Below are 15,545 nucleotides of genomic sequence, written 5' to 3'. Positions count from 1 at the left end.
ATTGTTATTGCACGGCTAATGTGTTCTCACAACAACAAACAGGTTAATGTGTTCTCACAACAACAAACAGGTTAATGTGTTCTCACAACAACAACAGGTTAATGTGTTCTCACAACAACAAACAGGTTAATGTGTTCTCACAACAACAACAGGTTAATGTGTTCTCACAACAACAACAGGTTAATGTGTTCTCACAACAACAAACAGGGGACTTATTGGGACTGTGAATTGGGTACCGTGCCCCCGACAGCAGACCAGCGAACAGGGGACTTTCTGGGACAGTCAACGTCAAACATTTGACTGTAAAATCATATGAAATTTAGTCGAATAAAACTACACTAAAACTAAAACACTGGGCGGCGGCCGTGCGTTGCACACGGAACGGAAGACATGTAGTTGACTGAGGCTATACTGCTGCTTATTATCACAACATAGAGTTATATCATGAAGACATGTAGTTGACTGAGGCTATACTGCTGCTTATTATCACAACATAGAGTTATATCATGAAGACATGTAGTTGACTGAGGCTATACTGCTGCTTATTATCACAACATAGAGTTATACCATGAAGACATGTAGTTGACTGAGGCTATACTGCTGCTTATTATCACAACATAGAGTTATATCATGAAGACATGTAGTTGACTGAGGCTATACTGCTGCTTATTATCACAACATAGAGTTATACCATGAAGACATGTAGTTGACTGAGGCTATACTGCTGCTTATTATCACAACATAGAGTTATACCATGAAGACATGTAGTTGACTGAGGCTATACTGCTGCTTATTATCACAACATAGAGTTATATCATGAAGACATGTAGTTGACTGAGGCTATACTGCTGCTTATTAACACAACATAGAGTTATATCATGATTTCGACCTGAATGGCATATTGGCATAATATATCAACAAGGAGAGGATGATATAAAAAAAGATTAGCCTGATGAGTCGACCGTCTTGATCCAAGGCTGTTTCAAACACGGCCATCACTCATCAGGCTCATCTTTTTAACTTTATTTACACTTAGACAGAGTGGCGCATTAGGCCAACATTACCTGGGTTAGCTTTACAGCTTGTGTTGAATTTTTGACGTTATAATACCTTGGTGTTTCATCAGCGCGAACGAACAAAAATATAGGTTACAGTACAGGCTGCAGCCTGGTGATAAAAAAATAAACTCCACGTGAAATGCTACGATAAGGAAGCAAGGATTGGGCCGTGATGTCACTGCTATGCAACAAGGAAGTAGCAGCAGAAACAGAACATTATGAAGGACTCGGCAGTGATGTGACATCACTGACCATTCCTTGGGCATGTGACGGATTTAACTGTTGAGAAAACCCCCCCAGCTCAGCTGCTGTTTATAACATCGTGCAGTGAGTGCGGCTCCGCTGATTAAAAAAGGTCACCCACCCGCGTTGCGTTGCGTCCCGCCTGCACCCGTTAATTTATAAAGGTATATTGTCCCGCCCGTTCCCACCCGTCAAACTCGGGTACCCACGGGGTATCCACGGGTATCCGACCCGTTGCAGGACTCTGGTAGAGTCAGTAGGTTAGTAGGTAGTTTTAGTAGGTAGTTTAGGTAGTTTTAGTAGGTAGTTTAGTTGTTATCGTACCTCTGGTCCTCCTCCTCGGTAGAGGGTTGGGGTTAGTAGGTAGTTTAGGTAGTTTTAGTTTAGTTGTTATCGTACCTCTGGTCCTCCTCCTCGCTGGACGATGCTCTGCTCGTCCAGTTTGAAGGATGCGCCGATGCGTCGTCTGACCTGAGGAGGCTTCTCTCCTGGCAGGAGAGGATAGTCTGGAGACAGACGACCTGTCAGCTCCTAAAATATATACAGAAATATATATAGAAATATACACATTAATACAGGAGAGGATAGTCTGGGGACAGCCTGCCTGTCAGCTCCTAAAATATATACAGAAATATATATAGAAATATACACATTAATACAGGAGAGGATAGTCTGGGGACAGCCTGCCTGTCAGCTCCTAAAACACACATAAAATACAGTAAACATCTACATTTATACAGGAGATAACCTGGCTGTCAGCTCCTTAAAACACACTAAAAATACACATAAGAAAAACATAATTCAAGTTATACCGTTGCTATTTCGATTTCTAGATGATGTTTTTGGGGGGGAAACCGCTAACAAAGTATTCAATCAATCAATAAATCAATCAATCAAATCAAAGGCACGCCGACAGCCTTCACTACAAGGTGAAAGGTCACCTGAGAGGCAGATGATGACACAGAGACCTCCACTACATTAAATAATGTATAGAATTGTGTTGCAGTTTAAACGTTTTACTAGAGTTTCATGGATAGCTTCGTAGACGTGTTTGTCATCAGTGATGTGTACATTATTTTGTTTGTTGACTTATCTTTTCTAATTAATGTGTATTTTCAGACCACTTCTTCAGTACTTAGTAAACTTGACCACTGGCTCTGTACTTGGTCTGTCCTTTTTCCCTCTTCTACACCAAACTTCTCTTCCAAATATAGCTGATCTACAAGCTCACATATAGCTGATCTACAAGCTCACATACTGTATAGCTGATCTCACAACACAGATCCACTGTTTATGGCTAATGTTCCTCTGAGAAGAAAATAGGGATTCTAGGCTTCATACAAAGTCAAAGTGTTTCCTAAGAACACACAGATATTGGGACCCTGTAGTAACTCTGACTAATCTCTACCTGGTTAACAGAACGTCTTCATTAGAGCAGAAGCTGAAAGTGGTCCTTAGTTAGTTTGGAAATATCTCTACAAGTCGAGGCCTATAAGTTGCACAATGCTATTTCCCCCCCTAAAGATTCCCTTTCACAACACATTCTTTACGTCTCATTCTTGTATCCGGTTTCACCTGGTGTCAGCCAGGCAGACGGCCCGGTTTCACCTGGTGTCAGCCAGGCAGACGGCCCGGTTTCACCTGGTGTCAGCCAGGCAGACGGCATCTAAACCTAGGCCTGACCTCCACACTTCACCTGGTGTCAGCCAGGCAGACGGCATCTAAACCTAGGCCTGACCTCCACACTTCACCTGGTGTCAGCCAGGCAGACGGCATCTAAACCTAGGCCTGACCTCAACACTTCACCTGGTGTCAGCCAGGCAGACGGCATCTAAACCTAGGCCTGACCTCAACACTTCACCTGGTGTCAGCCAGGCAGACGGCATCTAAACCTAGGCCTGACCTCCACACTTCACCTGGTGTCAGCCAGGCAGACGGCATCTAAACCTAGGCCTGACCTCCACACTTTTAAAAAATCTTCTAAAGCCTCCAGTTTTCTGAAATACAAAGCTACAAGCTCTACAAGCTCGTAGCGCTATGAGCTTGTAGGTCAAAGCTAAATTATAACATAATGTTTAAAACACCAAAAGGGGTTCCCGCGCAAAATGGGCTAAACTACACCTGAACCATCCAGACCTCACTACACCTGGTGTCAGGAAGGCAGCCTGAACCACACCTGACCTGACAACTACACCTGGAACTAGTGGTTCCCAAAGTGGGGTCCGGGGACCCCCAGTGGTCCTGGAGGGAGTTCCAGGGGGTCCTCATCTAAGTGATAGTTAGGAACCAAATGGACCCTTATGGGTCTGTAACTCTGAGAGTGTACAAATGGAACCAAATGGACCCTTATGGGTCTGTAACTCAGAGAGTGTACAAATGGAACCAAATGGACCCTTACGGGTCTGTAACTCTGAGAGTGTACAAATGGAACCAAATGGACCCTTATGTTATGGGTCTGTAACTCTGAGAGTGTACAAATGGAACCAAATGGACCCTTATGGGTCTGTAACTCACAGAGTGTACAAATGGAACCAAATGGACCCTTATGGGTCTGTAACTCACAGAGTGTACAAATGGAACCAAATGGACCCTTATGGGTCTGTAACTCTGAGAGTGTACAAATGGAACCAAATGGACCCTTATGGGTCTGTAACTCAGAGAGTGTACAAATGGAACCAAATGGACCCTTATGGGTCTGTAACTCAGAGAGTGTACAAATGGAACCAAATGGACCCTTATGAGTCTGTAACTCAGAGAGTGTACAAATGGAACCAAATGGACCCTTATGGGTCTGTAACTCCGAGAGTGTACAAATGGAACCAAATGGACCCTTATTGGTCTGTAACTCTGAGAGTGTACAAATGGAACCAAATGGACCCTTATGGGTCTGTAACTCAGAGAGTGTACAAATGGAACCAAATGGACCCTTATTGGTCTGTAACTCTGAGAGTGTACAAATGGAACCAAATGGACCCTTATGGGTCTGTAACTCAGAGAGTGTACAAATGGAACCAAATGGACCCTTATTGGTCTATAACTCTGAGTGTACAAATGGAACCAAATGGACCCTTATGGGTCTGTAACTCAGAGAGTGTACAAATGGAACCAAATGGACCCTTATTGGTCTATAACTCTGAGTGTACAAATGGAACCAAATGGACCCATCAGAGTTCAACTAGAAATGCCATTAAATGGGGGGTATGTAGACTAATGCATGTCAAACTGGAAGTCCTTGAAATTAAACGGTTTGAGAATCGCTGCTAGAGAGACGTATACATCTTCTCTCATGGGGGTCCCTGGCATTATCTCTTCAAATGGGGGTCCGCGGGGCTGATTAGTGTCAAATTGGGGGTCCTTGACATGAAAAGGTTTGAGAACCACTGAGCTACAGACTACTCCTCAGCCCAGTAAATAAACCCTAACCCACATTTTAAAACACATCAGGAGTGATTTCACCTGAGAAACAGTCACGGCAGAACACACCCTGTTCTGTTCTGTTCTAATCTGATCTGAATCACTTCTTATTCCTCACTTAGAGGACAAACAATCCCATGAGAACAGAGACTCTCTGAGAACAGAGACTCTCCCACCAATTTAGTTTCTTTTGTCACTACGAGGGGATAAAAAAGAAGGCAGTCAGAGGTGTCAACTCTCCGTGTGTACAACGAGCTCTCCTAAAAACATGTCCCAGCAGGAGAGGACAGGAGAGGACGGGACGGGACGGCCAAGCCCCGCTCGGTTTGTCAACAGGAACAGAATGATCACCTCACCTTAAGAGAGGAGTTCACCCTGAAGCAGAATATGTACAACTGACAGGGAAATAAAGAAGGCTCCGTTTGCGATGACCAAATTACTGATGTATGTAATTGAATGTTCTTTTCTATTCTCTCTCAAATGTGTGTATGTGTGTTGCAGACAAGGCTGCTGGGCAGCAACACACATCTCAGTGCAAACTGACAATAACGTACCAAATAAAGTATCATATTATGATAGTTTTACTCACAGCTTCTCGGATGCAGAGCTTCTTCAGTAGTAGTAGTAGTTTAGGTGTAGTTTAGGTGTAGTTTAGGTGTAGTTTAGGGTTAGTATTAATAGTTTACTCACAGCTTCTCGGATGCAGAGCTTCTTCAGTAGTTTAGGTGTAGTTTAGGGTTAGTATTAATAGTTTTACTCACAGCTTCTCGGATGCAGAGCTTCTTCAGTAGTAGTAGTACTTTAGGTGTAGTTTAGGGTTAGTATTAATAGTTTACTCACAGCTTCTCGGATGCAGAGCTTCTTCAGTAGTAGTAGTAGTTTAGGTGTAGTTTAGGGTTAGTATTAATAGTTTACTCACAGCTTCTCGGATGCAGAGCTTCTTCAGTAGCAGTAGTAGTTTAGGTGTAGTTTAGGGTTAGTATTAATAGTTTACTCACAGCTTCTCGGATGCAGAGCTTCTTCAGTATAGTAGTAGTTTAGGTGTAGTTTAGGGTTAGTATTAATAGTTTACTCACAGCTTCTCGGATACAGAGCTTCTTCAGTAGTAGTAGTTTAGGTGTAGTTTAGGGTTAGTATTAATAGTTTACTCACAGCTTCTCGGATGCAGAGCTTCTTCAGTAGTAGTAGTAGTTTAGGTGTAGTTTTACTCACAGCTTCTCGGATGCAGAGCTTCTTCAGTAGTAGTAGTAGTTTAGGTGTAGTTTTACTCACAGCTTCTCGGATGCAGAGCTTCTTCAGCTCCAGAACACAGAGCTCCAGACGGTCCTGCAGAGACTGATGTTTGAGCTTCATGGCCCTGGTGTTGGTGGAGACGTCCTTTAATGTCCTGGTGTTGGTGGAGACGTCCTTTAATCCTCCTGTGGTAGGACTGTCACTACCTAGAAGAATAATTGCGAACGCAGTGAGCATTTACTATGAGACCCAGCAGATCACGTCTGTGTGTCTGTCTGTGTGTGTGTGTGTCACGCTGTAACACCACCCGCCCACCACCAGAGGGCGCAGCTGTATCACACACAAAAACACACACACACACATGCACGCACGCACACACACACACACACACGCACGCACGCACGCACGCACGCACGCACGCACACAACTTAAAAAAAAACTTAACTTAACGCACAAACAAAAAACTTAACTTAAAAAAAAACTTAACTTAAAAAAAAAACTTAAAAAGGAAAAACGCACACACACAAAAAACTTAACTTAAAAAAAAAAACTTAAACAAAAAACTTTAAAAAAAAAAAAACCTAAAAAAGAAACACGCACGCACGCACACATACACACACTAAAAAAAAACTTGAAAAAACGTTTAATTTAAAAAAACTTAACTTAAAAAAAACCTTAAAAAGTACGTAATTTATTCTAATTGTTGTTATTGCAATTTACGAGCTGCGTTCGCTTCCCGCGTTTGCGCGTCTTACTTGTATAATACAACATTATATTATATAACAGGACCACATCATACCCATCCTAGCCACCCTCCATTGGCTGCCCATCACCTTCAAGGCCTTGCCCCGTCCTAGTCCTACTATGCCCCTATGAGCCAACCCGTGAGCTGAGATCCGCGGGCAAGGCTCTACTTACATTAAGAACAGGACAAACTATAGGCGACCGGGCCTCTGCAGTCCGTCCTCACTGTGGAACGCCCTGCCTCTGGACATCAGACTCGCTTCCTCGTTTTAAATCTCTCCTGAAGACCCATTTATACAAAGCTGCTTTTAATCCCTAAATCTTCTATCATTGCGATTGTTATATTTTCTCTAATGCATTTTTCACTTTATTATCTGTTATCCACTGTTGTGCTATTATTATTATTATGGTTTTTCTTTGTATTATTTTTGTTGCACTTTGTGACCTCGTTCTTGAAAGGTGCTATATAAATAAAGCTTTATTATTATTATATAATATACTACTGTATAATATATGATAATAACAGTATGAGAGGAGACGTCCTTTGTGTGTGTGTGCGTGTGCGTGTGCGTGTGCGTGCGCGCGTGCGTGTGTGCATGTGTGCGCGTGTGTGCGAGTCATAGGACTGTCAGAACCTGATGATGCAATAAGAACCAGTCAGAACCAGAGTCACATGATGCAATGATCTAGTCATACAGGATGTCCACATGGAAGTTGGAACTGGTCCGGATATCCATGTCATAGATTTTATTTACTTTTCGTCGGTGATAAAAGGTAGTTGACGAACATGTTTGGTCATAGTTTGAGTCACTGCATGAAAACCTCCACCTGTCAGAAACCTTCACAGTTCTATTATTCACCCAAACACTACAGTTATAGCCTGTGTATATATAACACTACAGTTATATCCTGTGTATATATAACACTAACACTACAGTTATATAACACTAACACTACAGTTATATCCTGTGTATATATAACACTAACACTACAGTTATATCCTGTGTATATATAACACTAACACTACAGTTATATCCTGTGTATATATAACACTAACACTACAGTTATATCCTGTGTATATATAACACTAACACTACAGTTATATCCTGTGTATATATAACACTAACACTACAGTTATATCCTGTGTATATATAACACTAACACTACAGTTATATCCTGTGTCTACACCAGGGGTTCCAGCACCTTTATGACTTTCTAAATGACAACAGGGTCTATCCACCCAGCAAGGTCTGTCCACCCAACAGGGTCTGTCCACCCAACACCCAACAGGGTCTGTCCACCCAACAGGGTCTATCCACCCAAACATGATTTGGGGCGGCTGTGGCTCAGGAGGTAGAGCAGGTCGTCCAATGATCCATGGGTCGGCGGTTCGAATCCCGGCTCCTCCTCCTGTCCACATGTCGAAGTGTCCTTGGGCAAGACACTGAACCCCAAATTGCTCCCGATGTGCTGGTTGGTGCCTTGCATGGCTTCCGCCGCAATCGGTGTGTGAATGTGTGTGTGAATGGGTGAATGTAATGCACAATCTATGTAACGGTGTGTGAATGTGTGTGAATGGGTGAATGTAATGCACAATCTATGTAAAGGTGTATGAATGTGTGTATGAATGGGTGAATGTAATGCACAATCTATGTAAAGGTGTATGAATGTGTGTATGAATGGGTGAATGTAATGCACAATCTATGTAAAGGTGTATGAATGTGTGTGTGAATGGGTGAATGTAATGCACAATCTATGTAAAGCGCCTTGGATAAAGGCGCTATATAAATGCACCATTTACCATGGTTATCCCATTGCTGAAAATAGTTTCAAAATGTACCTGCATTGCATTGTGGGTCTGAGCTGACAGGCCCTATCTGATGTCAATCAATGAAGTCACCTTATACTCCAAGTGGTGGATGACTTTTTTCTTTTTTGATTATATATATTTTAGGGCCAGGTCATGTGACCTACTGGTAGATCACATCAACATCTACCTTCTGGGCAGCGCTGCATTACTCTGCTTTACACTGATGGTTTTACCTTCTGGGCAGCGCTGCATTACTCTGATGGTTTTACCTTCTGGGCAGCGCTGCATTACTCTGATGGTTTTACCTTCTGGGCAGCGCTGCATTACTCTGATGGTTTTACCTTCTGGGCAGCGCTGCATTACTCTGATGGTTTTACCTTCTGGGCAGCGCTGCATTACTCTGATGGTTTTACCTTCTGGGCAGCGCTGCATTACTCTGATGGTTTTACCTTCTGGGCAGCGCTGCATTACTCTGATGGTTTACCTTCTGGGCAGCGCTGCATTACTCTGATGGTTTTACCTTCTGGGCAGCGCTGCATTACTCTGATGGTTTTACCTTCTGGGCAGCGCTGCATTACTCTGATGGTTTTACCTTCTGGGCAGCGCTGCATTACTCTGATGGTTTTACCTTCTGGGCAGCGCTGCATTACTCTGATGGTTTACCTTCTGGGCAGCGCTGCATTACTCTGATGGTTTTACCTTCTGGGCAGCGCTGCATTACTCTGATGGTTTTACCTTCTGGGCAGCGCTGCATTACTCTGATGGTTTTACCTTCTGGGCAGCGCTGCATTACTCTGCTCTACACTGATGGTTTTACCTTCTGGGCAGCGCTGCATTACTCTGATGGTTTTACCTTCTGGGCAGCGCTGCATTACTCTGATGGTTTTACCTTCTGGGCAGCGCTGCATTACTCTGATGGTTTTACCTTCTGGGCAGCGCTGCATTACTCTGATGGTTTTACCTTCTGGGCAGCGCTGCATTACTCTGATGGTTTTACCTTCTGGGCAGCGCTGCATTACTCTGATGGTTTTACCTTCTGGGCAGCGCTGCATTACTCTGATGGTTTTACCTTCTGGGCAGCGCTGCATTACTCTACTCTACACTGATGGTTTTACCTTCTGGGCAGCGCTGCATTACTCTGATGGTTTTACCTTCTGGGCAGCGCTGCATTACTCTACTCTACACTGATGGTTTTACCTTCTGGGCAGCACTGCATTACTCTACTCTACACTGATGGTTTTGGGCAGCGCTGCATTACTCTGATGGTTTTACCTTCTGGGCAGCACTGCATTACTCTGATGGTTTTACCTTCTGGGCAGCGCTGCATTACTCTGATGGTTTTACCTTCTGGGCAGCGCTGCATTACTCTGATGGTTTTGGGCAGCGCTGCATTACTCTGCTCTACACTGATGGTTTTTACACAACAGGTATTCCTTCTACCTCAAACTCTGGTTTGAACTCTACGTGTCGGTCACATGATGTCACATGATGTCATACTATCCAGTTCACTTTCACGCTTTTAACAAAGAAAGAACTTATCTCTCAATCTCTCCGTTCAACACCTACAGTTTCAACCAGAACTTATCTTTCTCTTTTCAACAGAATAAAACGTATCTTTTAACTCTTTCAGTACAGAATGTATCTTTCAATCTCTCTATTCAACAGCGTAGTTCAACCAGTCAGTGTACGGCTCTGGTTGATGTGTGGAAAGAAAATCATGAATTAAAACCAAATGCAGTGATTTTTGTAAGTGATTTCATGAAGAATGAAAAGAAAAATCTAAGAAATTCGAAAATAAAGTTGAAAATAAATGTTGAAGAAGTTGTGAGAATAACTACAACTCACTACACTTACACTGCACTACAAGCTCCCAACGCGTCGCTTTCACCACGTGTTGAGAGCTTGTAGATCGGGTCATCGTTTGGGTCACAGGCTGAAAAGTTTTTTTGGAACATTTTTCTGTATAAAGTTCCTTTGTAATTTATCCTATTTATAATGTTGTTTGATGTATTGTTTTGTGACTGTATTGTGTGTATTGTAACCTCGGCTGCATTGAAAATGAGGGCTTGGCCTCAACTGTATTGATAAATAAGTATAAATAGTATAAATAAAAGGTGATGATGATGATGATGATGATGATGAATCCATTTAGACCTGAGGACGATTCTACAAATGTCTTCTAAATCCTGACAGTTCCTGATTCTCAAACATTTTCATGTCAAGGACTCCCAAAAATATATGTAATTGGCCGCCGACCACCATCTGAAAATATGTAGTTCCAGGGACCCCCCCCCCCCCCCCCCCCCCGCCCCAGAAGCAAAGATTTGAGTTAAAAACGTTCGCTCTGAAAGAACATATATTCAAAGATTTTTCAAAAACAGCAGACCTACAAGCTCATAGCGCGGCACCGAGTGCCGCACTACGAGCTTGTAGATCTGCTGTTTTTCAACAGCTAAAGTATAACATAATGCTTAAAACACCAAAAGGGGTTCCCGCCCAGAACGGGCTCAGCCACTCTGTGCTGTGATTTGGTGACTAAACAACATTAGAGGTTCTCTGTCGCTCTAGAACTAGAACTAAACGGGTTTGGAGAAGAAAAGAGAAAAATGCACTGAGCGTTACGGAGCGTACCGCTGGAGAGATTATTACCTAATTCCCTGCAGGTCCTGATATGAGAGCGGAGAGGTGTGTGTGTGTGTGTGTGTGTGTGTGTGTGTGTGTGTGTGTGTGTGTGTGTGTGTGTGTGTGTGTGTGTGTGTGTGTGTGTGTGTGTGTGTGTGTGTGTGTGTGTGTGTGTGTGTGTGTGTGTGTCAGAGAATGCAACATGCCACCAGATTGGTTACTAAGGTCTCTGCTAAGTAAATAGTGATAAAGTAATTAGTATGTTTATTTTAATGCCACATACTTTTGTGTTAAAAGTAAAGATTACAATACAGGCCCAGGCGTTGGTTGGCACTAAGGGTTGCCTCCCTGGCAGCTAAATAAACATGTGGAGTTTGCTTTCAGGTTGTCCGACCGGGCAGCCAAAGTGCTCGTTTGAAGAGCGGACGCAACCGTCTATAAACACAACAGCAGATATCTGTCTAAACACCTGAACGTGTCCAGAGCTCTGTCTTCTATAAACACAACAGCAGATATCTGTCTAAACACCTGAACGTGTCCAGAGCTCTGTCTTCTATAAACACAACAGCAGATATCTGTCTAAACACCTGAACGTGTCCAGAGCTCTGTCTTCTATAAACACAACACCAGATATCTGTCTAAACACCTGAACGTGTCCAGAGCTCTGTCTTCTATAAACACAACACCAGATATCTGTCTAAACACCTGAACGTGTCCAGAGCTCTGTCTTCTATAAACACAACACCAGATATCTGTCTAAACACCTGAACGTGTCCAGAGCGCTCTGTCTTCTATAAACACAACACCAGATATCTGTCTAAACACCTGAACGTGTCCAGAGCTCTGTCTTCTATAAACACAACACCAGATATCTGTCTAAACACCTGAACGTGTCCAGAGCTCTGTCTTCTATAAACACAACACCAGATATCTGTCTAAACACCTGAACGTGTCCAGAGCTCTGTCTTCTATAAACACAACACCAGATATCTGTCTAAACACCTGAACGTGTCCAGAGCTCTGTCTTCTATAAACACAACACCAGATATCTGTCTAAACACCTGAACGTGTCCAGAGCGCTCTGTCTTCTATAAACACAACACCAGATATCTGTCTAAACACCTGAACGTGTCCAGAGCGCTCTGTCTGCTATAAACACAACACCAGATATCTGTCTAAACACCTGAACGTGTCCAGAGCTCTGTCTTCTATAAACACAACACCAGATATGTCTAAACACCTGAACGTGTCCAGAGAGCTCTGTCTTCTATAAACACAACACCAGATATCTGTCTAAACACCTGAACGTGTCCAGAGCTCTGTCTTCTATAAACACAACACCAGATATCTGTCTAAACACCTGAACGTGTCCAGAGCTCTGTCTTCTATAAACACAACACCAGATATCTGTCTAAACACCTGAACGTGTCCAGAGAGCTCTGTCTTCTATAAACACAACACCAGATATCTGTCTAAACACCTGAACGTGTCCAGAGAGCTCTGTCTTCTATAAACACAACACCAGATATCTGTCTAAACACCTGAACGTGTCCAGAGCGCTCTGTCTTCTAAAAACACAACACCAGATATCTGTCTAAACACCTGAACGTGTCCAGAGCGCTCTGTCTTCTATAAACACAACACCAGATATCTGTCTAAACACCTGAACGTGTCCAGAGCTCTGTCTTCTATAAACACAACACCAGATATCTGTCTAAACACCTGAACGTGTCCAGAGAGCTCTGTCTTCTATAAACACAACAGCAGATATCTGTCTAAACACCTGAACGTGTCCAGAGCTCTGTCTTCTATAAACACAACACCAGATATCTGTCTAAACACCTGAACGTGTCCAGAACTGTCTGCTATAAACACAACACCAGATATCTGTCTAAACACCTGAACGTGTCCAGAGCTCTGTCTTCTATAAACACAACACCAGATATGTCTAAACACCTGAACGTGTCCAGAGAGCTCTGTCTTCTATAAACACAACACCAGATATCTATCTAAACACCTGAACGTGTCCAGAGCTCTGTCTTCTATAAACACAACACCAGATATCTGTCTAAACACCTGAACGTGTCCAGAGCTCTGTCTTCTATAAACACAACACCAGATATCTGTCTAAACACCTGAACGTGTCCAGAGCTCTGTCTTCTATAAACACAACACCAGATATCTGTCTAAACACCTGAACGTGTCCAGAGCTCTGTCTTCTATAAACACAACACCAGATATCTGTCTAAACACCTGAACATGTTCTATATGTTCAACCCTAACACCTAAACATGTTCTATCTGTTCACCCGTCTATAAACTCAACAGCAGATATCTGTCTAAACACCTGAACATGTTCTATATGTTCAACCCTAACACCTGAGGACAGATCCATGTCGTAGACGGTAGACAATCGCTACAACAGAATACAATAAAAATACGTAGCATCGATAGATAGCCATCTGAACCTCAGTCCGTTTTAGTCGACCAAATCTACTGATTATTTTGTCGACAATTTTTTTTCTTCCTAGGCATTGATGGCATTGTATAATTGATTTTACACTTGTTCCGTGCGCGCTGTGAGCTGTGAGCTTGTAGATGGGCTGTGAGCTTGTAGATCGGCTGTGAGCTGTGAGCTGTGAGCTGTGAGCTGTGAGCTTGTAGATGGGCTGTGAGCTGTGAGCTGTGAGCTGTGAGCTTGTAGATGGGCTGTGAGCTGTGAGCTGTGAGCTGTGAGCTTGTAGATCAGCTGTTTTCAGAGTGCAACAACACCCGAGCGCTGCCTGTCTTTGTCTCAGCGTGACAAAGACAGACAGTCAGAGAAATAGATTAAATAGAACATACTAGTCACCAGAACGGTTGCTACGGAATGAGGCTAAATAAACACTGATACCAACAAGTTGTTGTGTGTCTAAAGACTGATAGAATGTTCCTGTCCTTCTGACTGAGGGAGAGAGAGAGAGAGAGAGAGAGTCACATGGCTCAATTACTCTGACGGAGGTAAAGAATGCGAGCACAAGACGCTGCATTGTGGACGCACCATTAGGTGTTGCAAATAAAACATGAATTGCTTAATCTCATCTCCCCCAGTGCCGTCGTCACCGGGCGAGAGACATAGAGACAGAGCAGTGAGTTATAGCATGGCTGCGTGAGTAGGAGAGAGAGAGAGAGAGAGAGAGAGAGAGAGAGAGAGAGAGAGAGAGAGAGAGAGAGAGAAACGACCCAGAACTAATTGAATGTGGAGGTCTCTCTGTAAACTAAACAACATCAGATGACTTGTTGTTCTATCGTCACTAAAAGGCTGTTCAGAACAACAACATAAAGACCAGAGATTATTCAGAAATATGCAGTGCAACAGTAACAGTTATTAGTGATCCATCATAAAGAAATAATCAATATGCTGATCAAATAATCTAAATCGATCCCTATTTAAAGCATGTAATAATATGAATATATGTGAAAGCTGAAAGAAATGTGGCGATGTGGGTCAGCTTGTAGATCTGCTATTTTCACCCAACACCGTATTATAACAACGTATACAATAAGGTATTCATTATATTAATGGCATTGCTCCAACTTCCAAGACAGGCTCAAGTCCATGAACAAAATATACTATACATATAAGTATCAATTCTGGTCCAACAGCAGAGCCATTCATAAAACAGTTACATTAGTAGCAGTTGAACACAAGCGCACACACACACACACACACACACACACACACACACACACACACACACACACACACACACACACACACACACACACACACACACACACACAGTGTAATCATTTGATGCTTTCCTAATAATAATGAGTCAACCAGACATTCCGGTGCACTTCCTCCCCCGTTTGAGATTCTAACTCCCTTTTTCTGTTGAGTTATTTGACCTCTGACTCGTCAGTAAAATAATGACCACATGGACGGTCATCACAGGTCACCAGGCCCAGAGCCATCTAATAGAAGAGTTAGGACATTGAGGGGGCAGAAACCCAGAGCCATCTAATAGAAGAGTTAGGACATTGAGGGGGCAGAAACCCAGAGCCATCTAATAGAAGAGTTAGGACATTGAGGGGTCAGAAACCCAGAGCCATCTAATAGAAGAGTTAGGACATTGAGGGGGCAGAAACCCAGAGCCATCTAATAGAAGAGTTAGGACATTGAGGGGGCAGAAACCCAGAGCCATCTAATAGAAGAGTTAGGACATTGAGGGGGCAGAAACCCAGAGCCATCTAATAGAAGAGTTAGGACATTGAGGGGGCAGAAACCCAGAGCCATCTAATAGAAGAGTTAGGACATTGAGGGGGCAGAAACCCAGAGCCAACTAATAGAAGAGTTAGGACATTGAGGGGGCAGAAACCCAGAGCCATCTAATAGAAGAGTTAGGACATTGAGGGGGCAGAAACCCAGAGCCAACTAAT

At 43.1% G+C, this 15,545-nt stretch overlaps 1 protein-coding gene across 1 annotated transcript in view; it reads right to left on the bottom strand.

Annotated features, from left to right (window-relative positions):
* LOC306913779 (uncharacterized protein) overlaps window positions 1-15,545 on the bottom strand; it is a 76,518-nt gene that overhangs the window by 33,000 nt on the left and 27,973 nt on the right. The window contains exons 3-4 of the mRNA XM_079490591.1: window positions 5,988-6,154; window positions 1,701-1,832 (exon numbers count right to left, since the gene is read on the bottom strand). Coding sequence (XP_079346717.1) covers window positions 1,701-1,832; window positions 5,988-6,154 — 299 coding nt within the window. The remainder of the gene's footprint in view (window positions 1-1,700; window positions 1,833-5,987; window positions 6,155-15,545) is intronic.

The sequence above is a fragment of the Electrona antarctica genome (assembly GCF_951216825.1).
Source record: "Electrona antarctica genome assembly, chromosome: 21".
NCBI classification, from domain to species: domain Eukaryota; kingdom Metazoa; phylum Chordata; class Actinopteri; order Myctophiformes; family Myctophidae; genus Electrona; species Electrona antarctica.
Note: the sequence above shows the minus strand (reverse complement) of the source record. Positions and strands in the feature narration are given on the sequence as shown.